General features: G+C 39.5%; 1 protein-coding gene across 2 annotated transcripts in view; it reads right to left on the bottom strand.

The window, feature by feature from the left end:
• Positions 1–4,246: 4,246 nt before the first annotated feature.
• CACUL1 (CDK2 associated cullin domain 1) overlaps positions 4,247–16,147 on the bottom strand; it is a 73,085-nt gene continuing 61,184 nt past the window's right edge. For both annotated transcript variants that reach the window (XM_050959047.1, XM_050959048.1), the window contains 3 exons: positions 15,205–15,343; positions 9,007–9,050; positions 4,247–7,913 (listed from right to left, as the gene is read on the bottom strand). In XM_050959047.1, the coding sequence (XP_050815004.1) occupies positions 7,873–7,913; positions 9,007–9,050; positions 15,205–15,343 (224 nt within the window). In that variant the 3' untranslated portion in view covers positions 4,247–7,872. The remainder of the gene's footprint in view (positions 7,914–9,006; positions 9,051–15,204; positions 15,344–16,147) is intronic.

Below are 16,147 nucleotides of genomic sequence, written 5' to 3'. Positions count from 1 at the left end.
TTGAGGTACATGGTCATTCCCTCTATTCGACATTGGTAAGGCCTCATCTGGAGTACTGTGACCAGTTTTGGGCCCCTCACTACAAGGAGGATGTGGACAAATTGGAAAGAGTCCAGCAGAGGGCAACAAAAATGATTAGGGGGCTGGAGCACATGACTTATGAGGAGAAGCTGAGGACACTGGGATTGTTTAGCCTGCAGAAGAGAAGAATGCAGAGGGATTTGATAGCTGCTTTCAACTACCTGAAAGTGGGTTCCAAAGAGGATGGATCTAGACTGTTTTCAGTGGTAGCAGATGACAGAACAAGGAGTAATGGTCTCAAGTTGCAGTGGGGGAGGTTTAGGTTGGACATTAGGAAAAACTTTTTCACTAGGAGGGTGGTGAAGCACTGGAATAGGTTACCTAAGAAGGTGGTGAAATCTCCTTCCTTAGAGGTTTTTAAGGTCAGGCTTGACAAAGCCCTGGCTGGGATGATTTGGTTGGGAATTGTTCCTGCTTTGAGCAGGGGGTTGGACTAGATGACCTCCTGAGGTGCCTTCCAACCCTGATATTCTGAGTCTATGAAATGACTACAAGTGTTTGAGAGGAGATTTGAGAGAAAAAAGTGTTCGCATGGGGGAAGGGTTCAAAAACTAAACGTAGGAGCAACTGCTTTCAGAAGGTACTTTCAACAGCCTCAGGCACTCTATGCAGAGCTGAAAGGCACTGACGCAACCTTGAATTTAACTCTGTGCTACTCAATGGCTGTTGCCCCATCAATAAAGCTTCAACAGCAATTCAATTACACTTCAGTTGTCCTCCTCCAACAGGTACCCCGTACGTGCCCAAAAGCACTCCACAGATTAGCCTCAAAATCATGAAGGTAGATGTCAGCTTAAGTTAATACTTGAATTAGACAAAGGGTTCCTGCCTTATGACACCCTAAAACCAGTACCCAGCTGTCAGTTGGAAATTTCCCTTCCTGCTTTGTAATAAGAAATCTGAAAGGAGAGGAAGAAATTCAACTTTATAATATATCTCTGCATGAAAACGAATGTCCTAAACCAAAACTTAGCTGGCTGAAATCTGATTTCAAGAGTTCTTGAAACTTTGATTTAGTAATATCAGGAACTGTTGAATGGTGATCTTAGTGTAGCATGTAAAGGATTAGTCAAGAACTAAGCTTGTTTTCCAAATTTCTTTAGAGACTTTTGTTTAGCCTTCTTCCTTACAGCAATGCACCTTGCCCTCTAGCCTTCTTACTGAAAAAGACTTTTCCATAAGGAGGCTCCTGATAGTGTTTTTTTTTTTTTAACTCATAGTTAAAGGATTAGGAAAGTGTAACAAGGAACTCTGGCAGAACCATTTCTCACAAGGTGTGTCTGGATAGCCATTTAGAGTGGAGTGGTGTACAGGACCATCATACACATAGAGAAGGTCCTCCAAACTCCACCAAACCTCAGATGTACAGCATGGAGAAGACCATTTAATAACAGCTACTAAGGGCTAGATTGTGCCCTTAGATACAAACCTGAGCAAGGGATGGTGTGTACATTGTACCCCCAACCCTGTAGGGAAGCTCTGGAAAGCATTGTGCCTCAGAGATATCCCAGAGTCACAATCCCTCTCCTGCTTCCTCCTCACTTTGGCCAGTGGGGAGAGAGGTTTGAAACCAAGTGTCCACCCATTCCCCATCCCTCCTCTCTCACCGGCTCCAGTCAGTTGTAAGTAGGCACACAGCATTACTGTTTACTCCTGTGTGGCCAGACCAAGGCCTGGGGGCAGAAGCAGGGCATTAAGGGAGGTTCTTATTCCTCCTTACTCCCTTGTGCAGCCCACATCACTAAGGCCTCAATTCAGATAACATCAACTAAATATTTGGTGCTTTTCAATTTTGAGTTGTTCCCTTTGTGCAAACAGCAGCTCTCCTGTTGATAGCAAGCAGAGAGAGATTGCAATGCTATCAATTAAATTACCATTTGTCTGTTAACAGAGATTGGAGGAACTTCTGGGGAAATGCCCGCACAGGTCACCTCACAAGTTACATATTCTGGGTCTAAAAGCAACAAGTTTAAATAATACTAGAGAGGAAGTAGCTGCCACTATTTTTATCCCATCAGTACAGGATTCAGCACTTCCAATGTTATGCTAATTAAAAATCCTTTAGCAGAAGCTCAGAACCAGGGGGCTAGCCAACAGGATTCCAAAGATGGATGGAAGAAGAGCCAGGAGGGATGCCTCAGTGGTTTACACATCAGCTATGACATTCCTGGATTCCCTCAAATTAAAATCTGGACAAGATTGATTTAATCCTTCCTCATTGCTTGGTATAGTAGAAAAAACCCATAAAACACCACGAATTTCCTTTGTGTGGAGTTTTCAGATGAGACAACACATATCTTCTCTCTTGCAGCATTGAGAAAGCAGAGGTTGGAAGTGGGAGAGCGAGCCCAGGAGAGGCCCTTCCCTCTCAGCAGCCAAGATGACAAGAGACTAAGATAGATAAGATAAACTGAGATATGCCTATCTCGTAGAGCTGGAAGGGACCTGAAGGGTCATTGAGTCCAACCCCCTGCTTTCACTAGCAGGACCAAGTACTGATTTTGCCCCAGATCTCTAAGTGGCCCCCTCAAGGATTGAACTCACAGCCCTGGGTTTAGCAGGCCAATACTCAAACCACTAAGCTATCCCTCCCCTGACTAGAATCAGACACTGACAAGGAGCCCAGTGACAGCATCAGAGCCATACCTACAAAAAACACTGATAGTATGGGCCAAATCCTCAGCCCCAATAAGACTGTTTTCACACTGTTCCAGTAGTTAAAAGCAGTCTTAAACCTGGCCTATGTGACCAACAAGGCACCCTCCTCTAGCATAAGGCAATGCCCCAGTGGCACAATGTCAGTGCAAATAAATATGCCACCACCCTCACAAGTCCCTGGTGTAGGGAACATGCCAGGAGGATGTTAAAGGGAGAACACAGTGTTGTAAGATAACCCATGGACCCTTGCAAGCCACTGCTGGTAAATCTGAACAACCCTGAGACTGCTATAACCTGCACTGGGGGCTGAACCAGCCCCAAGCATTGGGGAAGTACAAATGTGGTGTAAAGCCATCTATCTTTCTCCTGACTGGAGTCTACACTGAGCACAAGTCAACCAGACCCGAGGAGAGGAGTGCACTTGCAAGTACTTAAGTTAGGCTAGTCCTATAAAACCTATTCTTTCCACAGAAAAATGGCACAGAATACATGGGAATCATTTTTCAATCATTCAGAACGTAGTAATTTTTGTTCTGGGGTCAGGGAGTTCTCAACACGAAAGATGATGAAGAATCATGTCTAGTCAAGTTAAAAGGAGAAAGACACTCAGCAGCTTGTAAAACTGGACCTTGTATTTGATGTGTGAAAAGGAAATATTGGGCTAAATTCACCTTGGTTGATTCCACTGAAGGATGAATCTGATAGACTGTATTTCTGCCCAGTAATTATCCCAGAGAGAAAGACCCAAATATTTACACAAGAATGACCATGCTGAGTCAGACTAATGATCCAGGTAGCCCAGAATCCTGTCAGTGGCTAGTGCCAGATACTTTAGAAGGAATGAACATATCAGGGCTATCATGAGTGATCCATCCCCTTGTCCACTCCCAACTTCTGGCAGTTGGAAGTTTTGGGACACCTAGAGAATGGATTTGCATCCCTGATCATCTTGGCTAATAGCCATTGATGGATCTGTCCCCCAAGAACTTAAATTGTTTTTTGAACTCAGTTTATACTTTTGGCCTTCACATCATCCCTGGAAATGAGGTCCACAGGTTGACTGTGCATTGTGTGAAGTACTTCCTTTTGTTTGTTGCAAACCTGCTGCTTCTTATAGTCACTTTCTCCACACTATTCATGATTTTATAAACTTCTATCATACCCCCTAAAGTCATCTCTTTTCTAAACTGAACAGTCCCAGTCTTTTCTCTTTCTCCTGGTACAGAAGCTCTTCCATCCTCCTAATCATTTAAATTGCACTTCTCTGCACCTTTTCCACTAGCTGCACTACATTTCCACAATGACTACATAAGATGTTGAGTCAGGTCCAAAGTCTATACCAGAGTTGAGCGCTCAGTACCTGCACAATCTGGGCCATATACATACAGTACCACAGACTATTTCTGTGTCCAAAACTGCCTTAAACATTGTTTAGTCAAGAACTTCCTACAAACACAACTCTTAACAGGAATAAGATAAATATTTCAACTTTCAGAAGCAAGAAATGAAATTCATCTAAAAATATTTTAATATAGCAAGTTTGCCTAGAGAACCAGTGCGACACAGAAGAGGACACCCGATGTATAACCAAATTTACTGTTTAGTCTCATGGTAAGCAACAGATGCAAATTTACCACAAAGTTGTTATTTGGTTAGAGTTACTAGTGTAACTAGGACCATGCTGCCTTGTAGTCATGGTTTTACAGCATCAATGTTCAAATTGGTTGAGTTAGTTTTACTGTAAGTAAAATTCAAGTTTACAAAGAAACAAAATAATTTAGCATATTATGCTATACTCCATTTCATGCTCTGCTCACAATGGTAAAACTCTAGAAGACAAGATAAACAATACTTCCGCATTAGGTTAATAATGCCAAAACATACAGAAATTTTAATGCCAATTTACAACATAATACAATGCTTTACAAGGAGAGTTCTCATGTCCGCTGGCCAAACGAGAACGCCAGATGGTGAAAAGCATTCAAGTACTGTTATAGTGCATATAATATTGTCCACGCTAAGAGGAATGTTTTATTTTACCTTCTTATAGAATTATTGTTTCAAAAGTCTGTGTCCTAAGTGTAATGCAACAATAAAGGAGTAAATTAAAATCACTGCCTCAAATATGAGGCCCTAAGTCCTACAAGTTATTTACAAACCCTAGATCAGTAAACCCTTTGTAAAAAAAAACAGAGCAAACTCGTAATGGCATGATAAAGCTGGGAGCTTGCATACTATCATATGAACTAGAATGGTACTGATGTAATAAATCAACTAGTTGATGTATATATTCTTAATTCAAGAATATTTGCTGTCACAGTATACAGAGTAATTATACAACTAAGGACACTGTCAAAAGGTTTTTATTTTGAAATCTGATTTTTTTAAACTGTTCTTGATAAAATTTTGGAACTTGGAAAAATTAAAAAAGGTAGCCATTCTCTATCAGTATTTGTTACTTTCTCCACGGTGTTCACTCACGGTAGGATTTACAAAAAACAATCGACATTGGCCTAACTCCGCTCCCAACGATAAAACTATTGACTTCAGTCAAAACAGAGATACACTAAATGCTGAGTGCTTTTGAAAACCCTATCCTTGATGGTTTGTTTTTGATTACTGATTCAGAGCAATCTGGATCTCTTGGTAAACTGGGAGCAAGCAAACAATGTGTGTTTTAATACAGCTAAATGTAAACACGTAGGCCATACTTACATGATGGGAGACTCTATCCTGAGAAACAGTGATTCTGAAAAAGATTTGGGGGTCAGGGTGGATAATTAGCTGAACATGAGCTCGCAGTGTGACACTGTGGCCAAAAGAGCTAATGAAACCCTGGAATGCATACATCTCGAGTGGGACTAGAGAGGTTATTTTACCTCTGTATTTGGCACTACTGCGACTGCTGCTGGAATACCGTGTCCAGCTTTGGTGCCCACAATTCAAGGACATAGATAAATTGGTGGGGATTCAGAGAAGAGCCACGGGAATGATTAAAGGATTAGAAAACATGCCATATGATGATATAACTATTTAGCTTAACAAAAGGAAGATCGGGGGTGATTTGATCATAGTCCGAGTATCTACATGGGGAACAAATACTTAATAATGGGCTCTTTCATCTAGCAGAGAAAGGTACAACACCTTCCAAGGGCTGAAAGTTGAAGCTAGACAAATTCAGACTGGAAACAAGGAGTAAATTTTAAACAATGAAACTAATTAAGCACTGGGACAATTTACCAAGGGTCATGATGGATTCTCCATCTCTGAATTTTTAAATCAAGATTGGATGTTTTTCTACAAGCTCTGCTCTGGGAATTATTTTGGGGAAGTTCTGTGGCCTGTCTTATACAGGAGGTCAGACTACTTGATCACAATAGGCCCTTCTGGCTTTGGAATCTCTGACTCTCAATTTAAACAAGAAGGGAATACAGTCTGTTTACAAAGCAACGTTGGAAAGAAAAGAACTCTTTGTCACTGCCACATGTATATTTTGCTTTTTCCTGCAATCTATAGACAACTCATTCAAGCTTAGAGAATCTCTCTAAAGGTACGACAGCCATGTGTGACAGAACTGTGGATACACTTCTGTCTCAGCTCAGAAAGGTTTCTGATATCACTAAGGGTTTTGTTTTTTTTCTTCTTAACTAAAGATGACAAAAGGAATCTGGAATCAAAATTACTTTTGCAAGTACATTTCTCTCCCTATTTAAATTAAGTGGATTCGATTACCCATACTGCTGACTGAAACTCATCTCCTAACCATTACGATTAAGACTACAGGTCCAGATTTACCAGCCCAGCCCAGCTGAGCTTGGCACAAGTCTAGAAGAGGGTGTATGCATGCACATATGCAGTACATCACCTTGGTATCTCCCTGATCCTGAACGGTGCTGTGTATCTTGCACTCCGGCTGTTTGGATGCAGGGCCATATCCCTTTTCCCCAGTCACACTCCCTATGCTGGTAGCCTGTCAGAGCCACTCCGGCAGCCCTGCATGGGTGCTGTCATCCACTGACCAACTACAGCAGGGTTAAGTCTGCTCAGTGCTGCCAGAGGGGCACATCGCTTAATTTAAGAGACTGGAGAATCTTGCTCATAATCCAACTCTCAGCTGTGGCAGCTAATGTTCCAAAATGACACACAAAACAAAACATGGCATTGCATTCATTTTGGAGTTCACATTGATCTGTTGTAACTACTATGGAGGCCAACAAACTCACCAGAAAAGGGAGAGGGGAGGGGCAGGGGGATGTTTCTACAAGAGTTGGTCCCACTGTTAATACTAAATAAACACTTGAAAAATACAAAGTGGGAAGGGGGCCAAATCACTATCAGTGACACTGTCAGGTTAAACTTTTTCTTCCTTTCTAAATTCATATCCTAGTAATGCAGGAGAAACTTGTGACTTTGCAGCATATTTGTTCACAATATCACAAGCTTTTCCTTAAGAACACATTTTGCATTCACCAAATATGGTCGGTAAAGTTGCCAAGTGCACAAGCTGAAGGCACAGAGTCAAAAAACATACAAAAAAAGGAAAAGAAATTAGGAAAGAACAGATGGAAGAAACAAATCCGGAATCAAAAACTCATTGTCAGAATTATATTTAGAAAGGACCAACTCTTAAAGCTGCTGTCACTTTGTACTGAATAATAAATACTGCAAAGTAACAAATCTTTACTCTTATTATTTAAGTAAAAGCTTCAGAAAATACCTTGAAGTTTTAAAACTAATACACTGATGTGTTAATTAGTTTAAAGAATGTCCATAATAAAAAAACAAGAGTGCAAAAGAGATTCTTCCATTATAACATTTTTGGAGGAAGCTGCTGATTTTGGCTGCCAATTTTCACTTAGAAATTATCTGTTTTTCAAGGCGCATTCCTCAAGGAATCAGAGAATAAGAACTTGCTGAGAGACCAAACCAAAGAGTCATGTCTTTCAAAGTTATCCCAAGTGTAGCAGCAACTGACATTTTATTACATAACAAAGAAAGTCCAAACTCCTCTTCCAGGTATAACTTGTGACTGAGCTCCTGAATATCAGCAGACCCCAGCTGAGGCTCTGGATATCATCTGTGCTCCTCCAGTGTCTGTTCTGGCTAGGAATAAAAGCACATCCGGTATATTCATTATCTGTACCCTCTGGAGCTTGCACATGCTGATGAGCCATCTGAAATGTACATAAAAGAGAAATGGTTAATCAGAAATTCTCATAATAACTTACACACTTCTGTAGCCCCGTCCATCCTGACAGATTCTAAAGAACTGTGTATACATGGAATCTGATATGCCAGCTCTATAGTCATTTCATCCACCACCCATCTGCACAGAAGAATGGCAGCACAGAGCAATGCCGCATATCAGTCTAGAGAAGGAAATTAAGAGGGGCATATTCCACTGACGTTACTGGAAGAAACTGAGTAGACAGAATGCAGTCAAAATTCAACAAGAGTGATGCTACTAACAGTTACCAAAGGAACCAAGGGATGTTTAGTGTCAAGTGATCAGGACCTTGCTTTTAAGTCTCACCGTTAAAGATATGGGATTAGCCTCTCTCCTGTGCCAAAGCTCTAGTGAGGTGAGGACACCAAAGACCTAGTTATCAATCCCTGATTCAGCAGGACAGCTCCAGCCCTGACACAAGTTAAAGCAACCTGTTGGGCAGCTCTAATTTGTGCCTTTGGGATAGGGTAGCCAGCAAAGAATTTTAGCAAAGCTCCACTTTCCTCCCTCCTTCCCTTCATATATCCCTTATGCAGCGAAGGGAATAAGGTGGGAAACTCAGGTACAGAGCCCAGATCTGATACACTTGTACAAATAGATAGAGTTGTCTATTGGTCATTTTTTGGCCAAATTATGGCCCCTTTACATGTGCTTAATAGAGTAAAGGGCTATAACTGTGGGAGAATCTGGCCCCCCCATCTCCACGGACATCTTGTCGTCTCAAAGGCAACACGGGAGGCCTTGTTAGAGTTCGTACCATTAGCAGTGGTTACTGGAAGACAGCTATACATTGGAGTTCAGGTTCTGATCACTCCCAGACCTCAGAGACCCACCCTTTTCTCTGTATTCAAGCAGTCCACATGGAAAGTATTCATTCCTCCCCCTGCTGGAGAGTCACACCTTCATATACTTTGGAAATGATATCGTCTCCACCTGCTGGTTGAAAGACCCATAACCCAACTAGCACAGAAGATCAAAGACAGTTTTATTCTTTTTATTTTTTTAAACTAAACAATGAACAATAGCAGATTTTTACTTACTGTAAGTTAACTCTTCTCCAGCTCTCTTGCGTGACTGGTCACCTCTGGGAAAGAATGGGGAGAAAAGAATGGTCACTGAATCAGACAGAAAACCAGTGTGGAGACCAATGACAGCAAAGTCATCACATTTAATTTACAAAAGAAAAACTCGGACATTTAGTACAAATTAAACAGTATGCAAATATGCTAATAACAACAGTTGAAGTATATCATTAGGGGAAAAACCCACACCAGAATCAATGCACCTGATACAATAAAAAGTGTGGCCGGACAATCATACAGTTTAGTTACTCTATCCTTTTCTTTAAAATTGATTTTAAAAATAATTCTGATGATAAATAAAAAGCTCATCCTCTGGATTTAAATAAAACTATTTAATGTCTGATTTGAGACCAGACTATAGCTGAGTAATTTGTCTTAAAACAAATTCCTTATACCAGTTTTATAAAGCTATTTTAGAAGGTCTGAAAGATTTTTAGATTTAGCAGTTGCCAAAATCATCTTATTCTTCTGATCTACTGAGTCCAAATACAATTCCTCTAAATAGAGGATTTAAAAAAAAAACAAAAAAAAACACTGTGTGAAAACCTGGCTCCACTGAAGTCAACAGCAACACTCTCATTCACTTCAAAAGGATTAGGACATCTTCACCCCTTTGACTTTATTAACTAGTATGTGCAGAAAACTCTACTGCTTTGTAGTTTTATTTGAAGTTAGATGGCAATAGCTGACCGCTATGAGGCAAGAGAGATGTCTCAATGTTATTTAATTTCTTCATGCTAGCCAGAATCTGACACTTCTCTGCTAGCAGACAATCCAGATCAGGCATTCATGTGACACAACAGGAAGCAGTCAACCACTTTAATAAAATCCATCCTCTTTGAGGCTAAGCCTGCGGTGTGCACTTTGTTTAAGGTCATTAATGCAAGACTCACCATTCAGTGATTAGATAACTCCCCCACCATCTTCAGTTGCACTAGTCATTTGATTATCACTGCTGAAAATTTTCTAGAGGGGTGCCTGTCATGTAATTAGTGGTGCTGATGGTGGATAATTTTGGTGTGAGATGTGGAGCAGTGAAGATATCAACAATCTGCTGCATTTACAGAAAGTCTCATTTGGAAAATAGGAATGTTGTTTTGACTTCATAATTTATATATCAGGCTGCTAAAATTGATGGCTTTTAAATCTATATTTAATAAACGAGTTAATCTGTAATTTTAAGTACTAAACAGCACCCCAGAAGCTTAGTCTAATTGCAGGAAATTATCTCTATCCCAATGCACATTCCTTTGAAACTCAGCTGAATTTTAGCAACTCTAGAATTAATTTAGCAGCATAACTGTTTCATCGGCATGAATGTAAATTACATAAGCAAATCATATATACAATTAAATTAGAGAGGAACTAATATGGAACTTTGCAGCTCCAATTGCTAATTGAATATAAGCCTATCGTTTTCAATATAAAAGCCTAATACAAATTAATTTTTTTAATTTACTATATAATTCTCAGCATGTGGTTTCTCATAGTGCATTTGACTAAAGGCTGCTCAAAAGAGGTTTTGAGGATCATCTACCTTTTTTTTTCCTAGGTTCTACCATCCCCCTTTCTGTATGACCTCTTGCCTCTATGAGGTCACAGACAGAACTGTAAGAGAAAGGACAAGGTAGCCTGTTTGCAGGCAGACACCAATACTGCTCTTCAAAGGAACCAACCATCAATGCTTGGCTCTATTTAAGCACTGTAGAACACCAAAACTTGGCAGCAGAAGACCCTGGGTATTCCCATCCCAAATAACAACCATTACCAAAAGTAATATATTGAGACAACATGAATTGGAACTGGGCTACAGTGGTCAGTAACATTAGGAACAGGCAATTATTTATTTTTGTACAAAACAGAAATTGACAAACTATCTTTCAAGGACCCCTGATGGTTCAAAGCACTTGCTGTGGGGTCCATAGGAGACAGCTGGTAGGTTGTTCCCCACAAGGGCCCCTTGACTGTTGAACATACGTCCCCTCACTAGTCTGTTAGTGTATAGATTGGGGAACTTCTCAGTCATATATTGCAAAGCCTCTTTCAAGCATTTAGGAAGGAGATGATTATATGTAGATGGTAAAACTAGAGGCCTTTATTTTTATATCTTTGGACTGGTAATATACTGTTGAGTAATATTAGTATTATTGTCAATCACTTTTAACTAGACTGAATTTAAATTACTGCTAGGGCGCTCAGAGCCAGTGATGGAATCTTTTAAATGCTAAAAATGGAAAGAAGAAAATTACAATTTTTTTTGTAAATTAACACCAGTGCTTGCCAGTAAAGCACGATCTAAGCATATATAGTATACTCTAATACTGCTCTTTCAAGCATAACAGTTGTTTATTCCAAATGCCCAAATCAAACCATACTTTCTTTTTTCCATATAGCATATTGATATTTACAGAATAAAATCAGTTACATTATATTAGAATTCAAAGGCTAAACCCAAATTGTGGGTATTTCTTGTTCAAAGAATTGGTTTTTCCCCCCCACAGATAGCAGTTAATAGACAGCAAAGTATATTTTTTTATTATTATTTCACAGAAAACATTGGGACAGTTTTACCCAAAAACTATCCAACATCACATATGCAGATAGAAAATGAAGACAAAGATATTAAAGCCCAAGGGCCCCATGAGTCAGTGGGAAAAAACTAGGATTATTTACTAAATGTACCAACATCATCAGTCTTTTACAAATAGGTAAAGATATTTTCTTGCACCCATGTAAACCCCAGGGTAGGATCAGGCCATGGAGGTTACAGTGCATACTCCAGGCAAAGGAGCAGCGTAGGAAAAAAAGCAGAACAATGAGAGAATGTGCTGGTAAGAGCAAAGAGGAGAAGAAAATAAGAGAGGAGGTAGGGTAGAACAGAAAAGAGACTTGAAAACATGGACAAGAAGTCAGAATTTTATATGGAAGCTGAGATGAAGCCAGTGAAGGGATAGGAAGAGGAGAGTGGCATGGTGAGAAAAGGTGAAATTTGCAGCAATTTTGGGGGTGGACTGGAAAGGAGCAAAGTGACAATCTGGAGGATCAAAGAGAAAGAGTGCTGCAGTCCAGACTGAATATACACTCTAGAATTTATCAAACTGTTCTGACCAAATAAATATAGAGTTTTCTGGGAACACAGATTTACATGAATAACCAATAGGATAAGAACAAAGGTTGGGTTATCTACATAATTTTTATGTAGGTTTTTAAATAAAGCTCTGTGTTGCAGTGGTGATGTCAGAAATTATGCTTAAATAGCTATATACCAGGACACTCGCTTTCACAGTTTTTCCTTCCACTCAAAGTGTTCGCAATATAGTTTGATGGGGAAGAGTTCAACCCTTTACGACAAAACTATGAATCATTAATTATTGACCTATGGCTTCATGGAAAAAGATCTTTCAAATCAAATTTATTAGCACTTGGAATACTGCTAGTGTTTAAAAAGCTCAGCCCAAAGCTTGCTTATGAATGGTCTCTGAGGAAATATAGTTTAACTTCTCAATTAAAAATAGACATATTTCATAATCAGATTTCAAGGTTTAAGTGATTAGATGTAATTGTATCATTTCAAATACTTTTACTGGCAAAAATGAAGCTTTAGAAATCTCAAGTCATCTTGCAGAGGCCTCTTCAGCTTGGAAAAGAGGAGACTAAGGGGGGATATGATAGAGGCATATAAAATCATGAGTGATGTTGAGAAAGTGGATAAGGAAAAGCTATTTACTTATTCCTATAATACAAGAACTAGGAGCCACCAAATGAAATTAATAGGTAGCAGGTTTAGAACAAATAAAAGGAAGTTCTTCACACAGTGCACAGTCAACTTGTGGAACTCCTTACCTGAGGAGGTTGTGAAGGCTGGGACTATAACATTGTTTAAAAGGGAACTGGATAAATTCATGGTGGCTAAGTCCATAAATGGCTATTAGCCAGGAAGGGTAAAGAATGGTGTCTCTAGCCTCTGTTCATCAGAGGATGGAGATGGATGGCAGGAGAGAGATCACTTGATCATTGCCTGTTAGCTTCACTCCTCTGGGGCACCTGGCATTGGCCACTGTCGGTAGACAGTTACTGGGCTAGATGGACCTTTGGTCTGACCCGGTACAGCCGTTCTTATGTTCTTATGCAGATAAATGCCCTTAAAGTCTTTTCTAATCTTGATTTTTTTTTTAAACCACACATTCTTAATGAGGATTTTAATGCAGCGTGAACTTTTTCTACTTTTCTTAGCTGAATCAATAAGCACAATTCACTCTGATATTGACCACAATATTGCCCACACAAAATGAGCATCCAATCTCCCCTCTACTTCTCCACTCCCCAAGAACAACACCATAAGTGAGAACAAACCATAATTCAAGAGACCAATAGGAGGATTTTTTTAATGATGTCAATTTTTCTCAAAAACAGCTTAAATAAATTCTGCTCTATCTATGGTCTTTGAAATGAAGTGTGTCAAAACTTAAAAGGCTTGACTAAATTTCCAAATATAAACACCCTCTCATTTTCTTAGGCTATTCAATATATACAAGCAGTATTTAATGAACCACAGTAGAAAACATAGACTATCAGGGCTGGAAGGGACCTCAGGAGGTCATCTAGTCCAACCCCCTGCTCAAGGCAGGACCAGTCCCCAACTAAATCCCCAAATGGCCCCTTCAAGGGTTGAATTCACAACCCTGGGTTTAGCAGGCCAATGCTCAAACCACTGAGCTATCATGTGAGTCTTCATATTACCACTTAAATACCAAGGCAGTGAGCATGTAAGAAATACTTAAAATATTACCCGATCCTACTCCCATGAATCTTAATGCCAGGATGCTGCCCATCAATAGAAGCCAATATTAAATACAGAGTGCTGGTTTTGTGTCAAAAGACAGGCAGATGATTATTCTTTAGCATTGATGCTTTGAACAGTAGAACATTTACTAGTAACATTTCTACTTTAGTAACTGGAATGCACGCTTCGCGGATATTTAAAAGTAGCTCGGATGTGTTCAGCTAGAGATCACAAAGAGATCTGAAGGTCAACAGCAACGTGTGAAGACTGACCTGACCTTTTGTTTTATGTGTACTCTTTATGATTGGAGAGAACAAAGTTCTCTGTCTCCTTGCATACTATCCTGACAGCCAACATACAAGACATGATGTTATTCTAGCTAGGAGATAAAAGAATGAGCTTCTCAGAAATACTGATCATTAACTGAAATATTATAATATTGACCTAAGTGATAACTGAAGGCCTTAAGAAAGACTATCATCTATAAATTCCCATTTCTGTGAGAATATTGTATACCTACTATTGTTATAAGCAGTTGCTAGGATTAGAATAATTGACATTTAGAGAAAAATAAAATTCCCTTTTACTCAGTTTGTTTACTTTGTGCATTTGATAGTACTTTGTGTATAATCAGTTTCAATACTTTGTTGAGGGTCACTTTCACTTCCTGCCTTGTGCATTAGCTTCTTAACTCTGCAGTGATGGTCCTGTGAACAGATCTGGGCTTGCTAACTTCCTCAGCCTAACTTTGGTGTTTCTGGCTCCTGCAGAGGGAGCCAGGAGTACTGGGTCAGGAGAGGCAGTCATGTACTGCAGCCTGCCAAGTTCACTGAGAGACAATAGGCCGGTGAGATGTGTGAACATGGACTGGAGGGGGAGGAGAAGATGTGCACAGAAGGCCGCACATTTTTTAAAACTAACAAAAATTCAAACTGATGGTGTTCTTTTACTAGTTTAAGGAAAAGCAATGTTCAAAGACCAATGCTAAATGGGAACTCACAGTGAAGATTATCACCCACTAATAAATAAATCAAAATACCATGAAGGTATAAACAAATCTGAACTATCTCAGTTTTATCTGAAAGTATTTGAAAGATGCTGATCACCTATTACTTCCTATTACCTTCAATGGAATTTGTGGGTGCTCAGAACTTCTGAAAAATTAGGCCACATTGGTAGGTGCTTAACTATGGATTTAGGTGCCTAAATACCCAGATTTGAACATTCTGGTTCAAGTCTTTAGAATAATATTTAATATTCTATTGAATATAATACAATATTTAAAATGTTTACTTTTTTTTTTTTAAGTATATGCATTTTAGTAGCTTCAGCACTGTCTAGTGCAATTGCCGTTGAAGGCTAATAATTATTACCTGGTAAATCCATTCTGCATAAGCTCTCTTTGAAGTTTCTGGTCTTGAGCAGCATATTCTTGAAGCTCAGATTCCACAGCAGGGGGGAGAATGTTTGGGATGAATTTAGAAAATAAAGCTGGTGCCATCTGAACCCACTCTGTGTGAAAAGGGAAAAATAATAATGATGAAACATGCAGAATAGGAAGAAAAATCTTAGGAGTGGTAATTTCTTCTTTAAAAATTAGCAATGATTATTTTGAAGGAGGACTGAAGGTTTTTTAAAAGAGTATATACATTGTTTAATAGTTTGAATTTAAAAGACTAGATAGTCTTAAAATCACACACATTTTTGGCCCAAGAGTCTGTGGTTCTCCATCAAGAGCCAATGGTGGCCATAGACGCCTACAGCTGTAAATAGTACAAGCCATATACTTTATTGCCCTATACCTTCTGTAACCAGAGCAAGAGGGTATAAAATGCTACTAAGTCAGAATGACAAGGTGGATGAGGTAATGTCTTTTATTGGACCAACTTCTGGTGAAACAGACAAGCTTTTAAACAACTACACTGCATACTAAGTCTGAATGGTACATCCTCCAGGAGGCAACTCCACAGAAAGGGTCTCTTAACTGAAGCAACCATGCCTCCAGGCTGAGCCATAGACTCTCAGAAGAGACAAAAGCAAAAATAATGTAGCATACAGCACCTGCCTTAGAGACATGGAGAAACAGAGAAGTACCACAAAGAAACAGTGCAAGTATCTATAGCTGAGTTTGCTTGGAAAAGAAGGGAATGTTTGCTAATAACTGTTGCAATCCTAGTGTAGAAAAGGCAAGTTGTACTTTTAGCATGTGTTCATTGGTTAAGGTAAACCCTAGGCTCCCTCACAGGGTTTACTTGACCACTGAACATGCCTTACCTAAAGTGTTAAAAATACACCATGTTCTTAGTGTAGACATGG

This window comes from Gopherus flavomarginatus, chromosome 6, assembly GCF_025201925.1.
Source record: "Gopherus flavomarginatus isolate rGopFla2 chromosome 6, rGopFla2.mat.asm, whole genome shotgun sequence".
Taxonomy (NCBI): Eukaryota; Metazoa; Chordata; order Testudines; family Testudinidae; genus Gopherus; species Gopherus flavomarginatus.
This window is presented reverse-complemented; position numbering and strand designations above follow the sequence as displayed.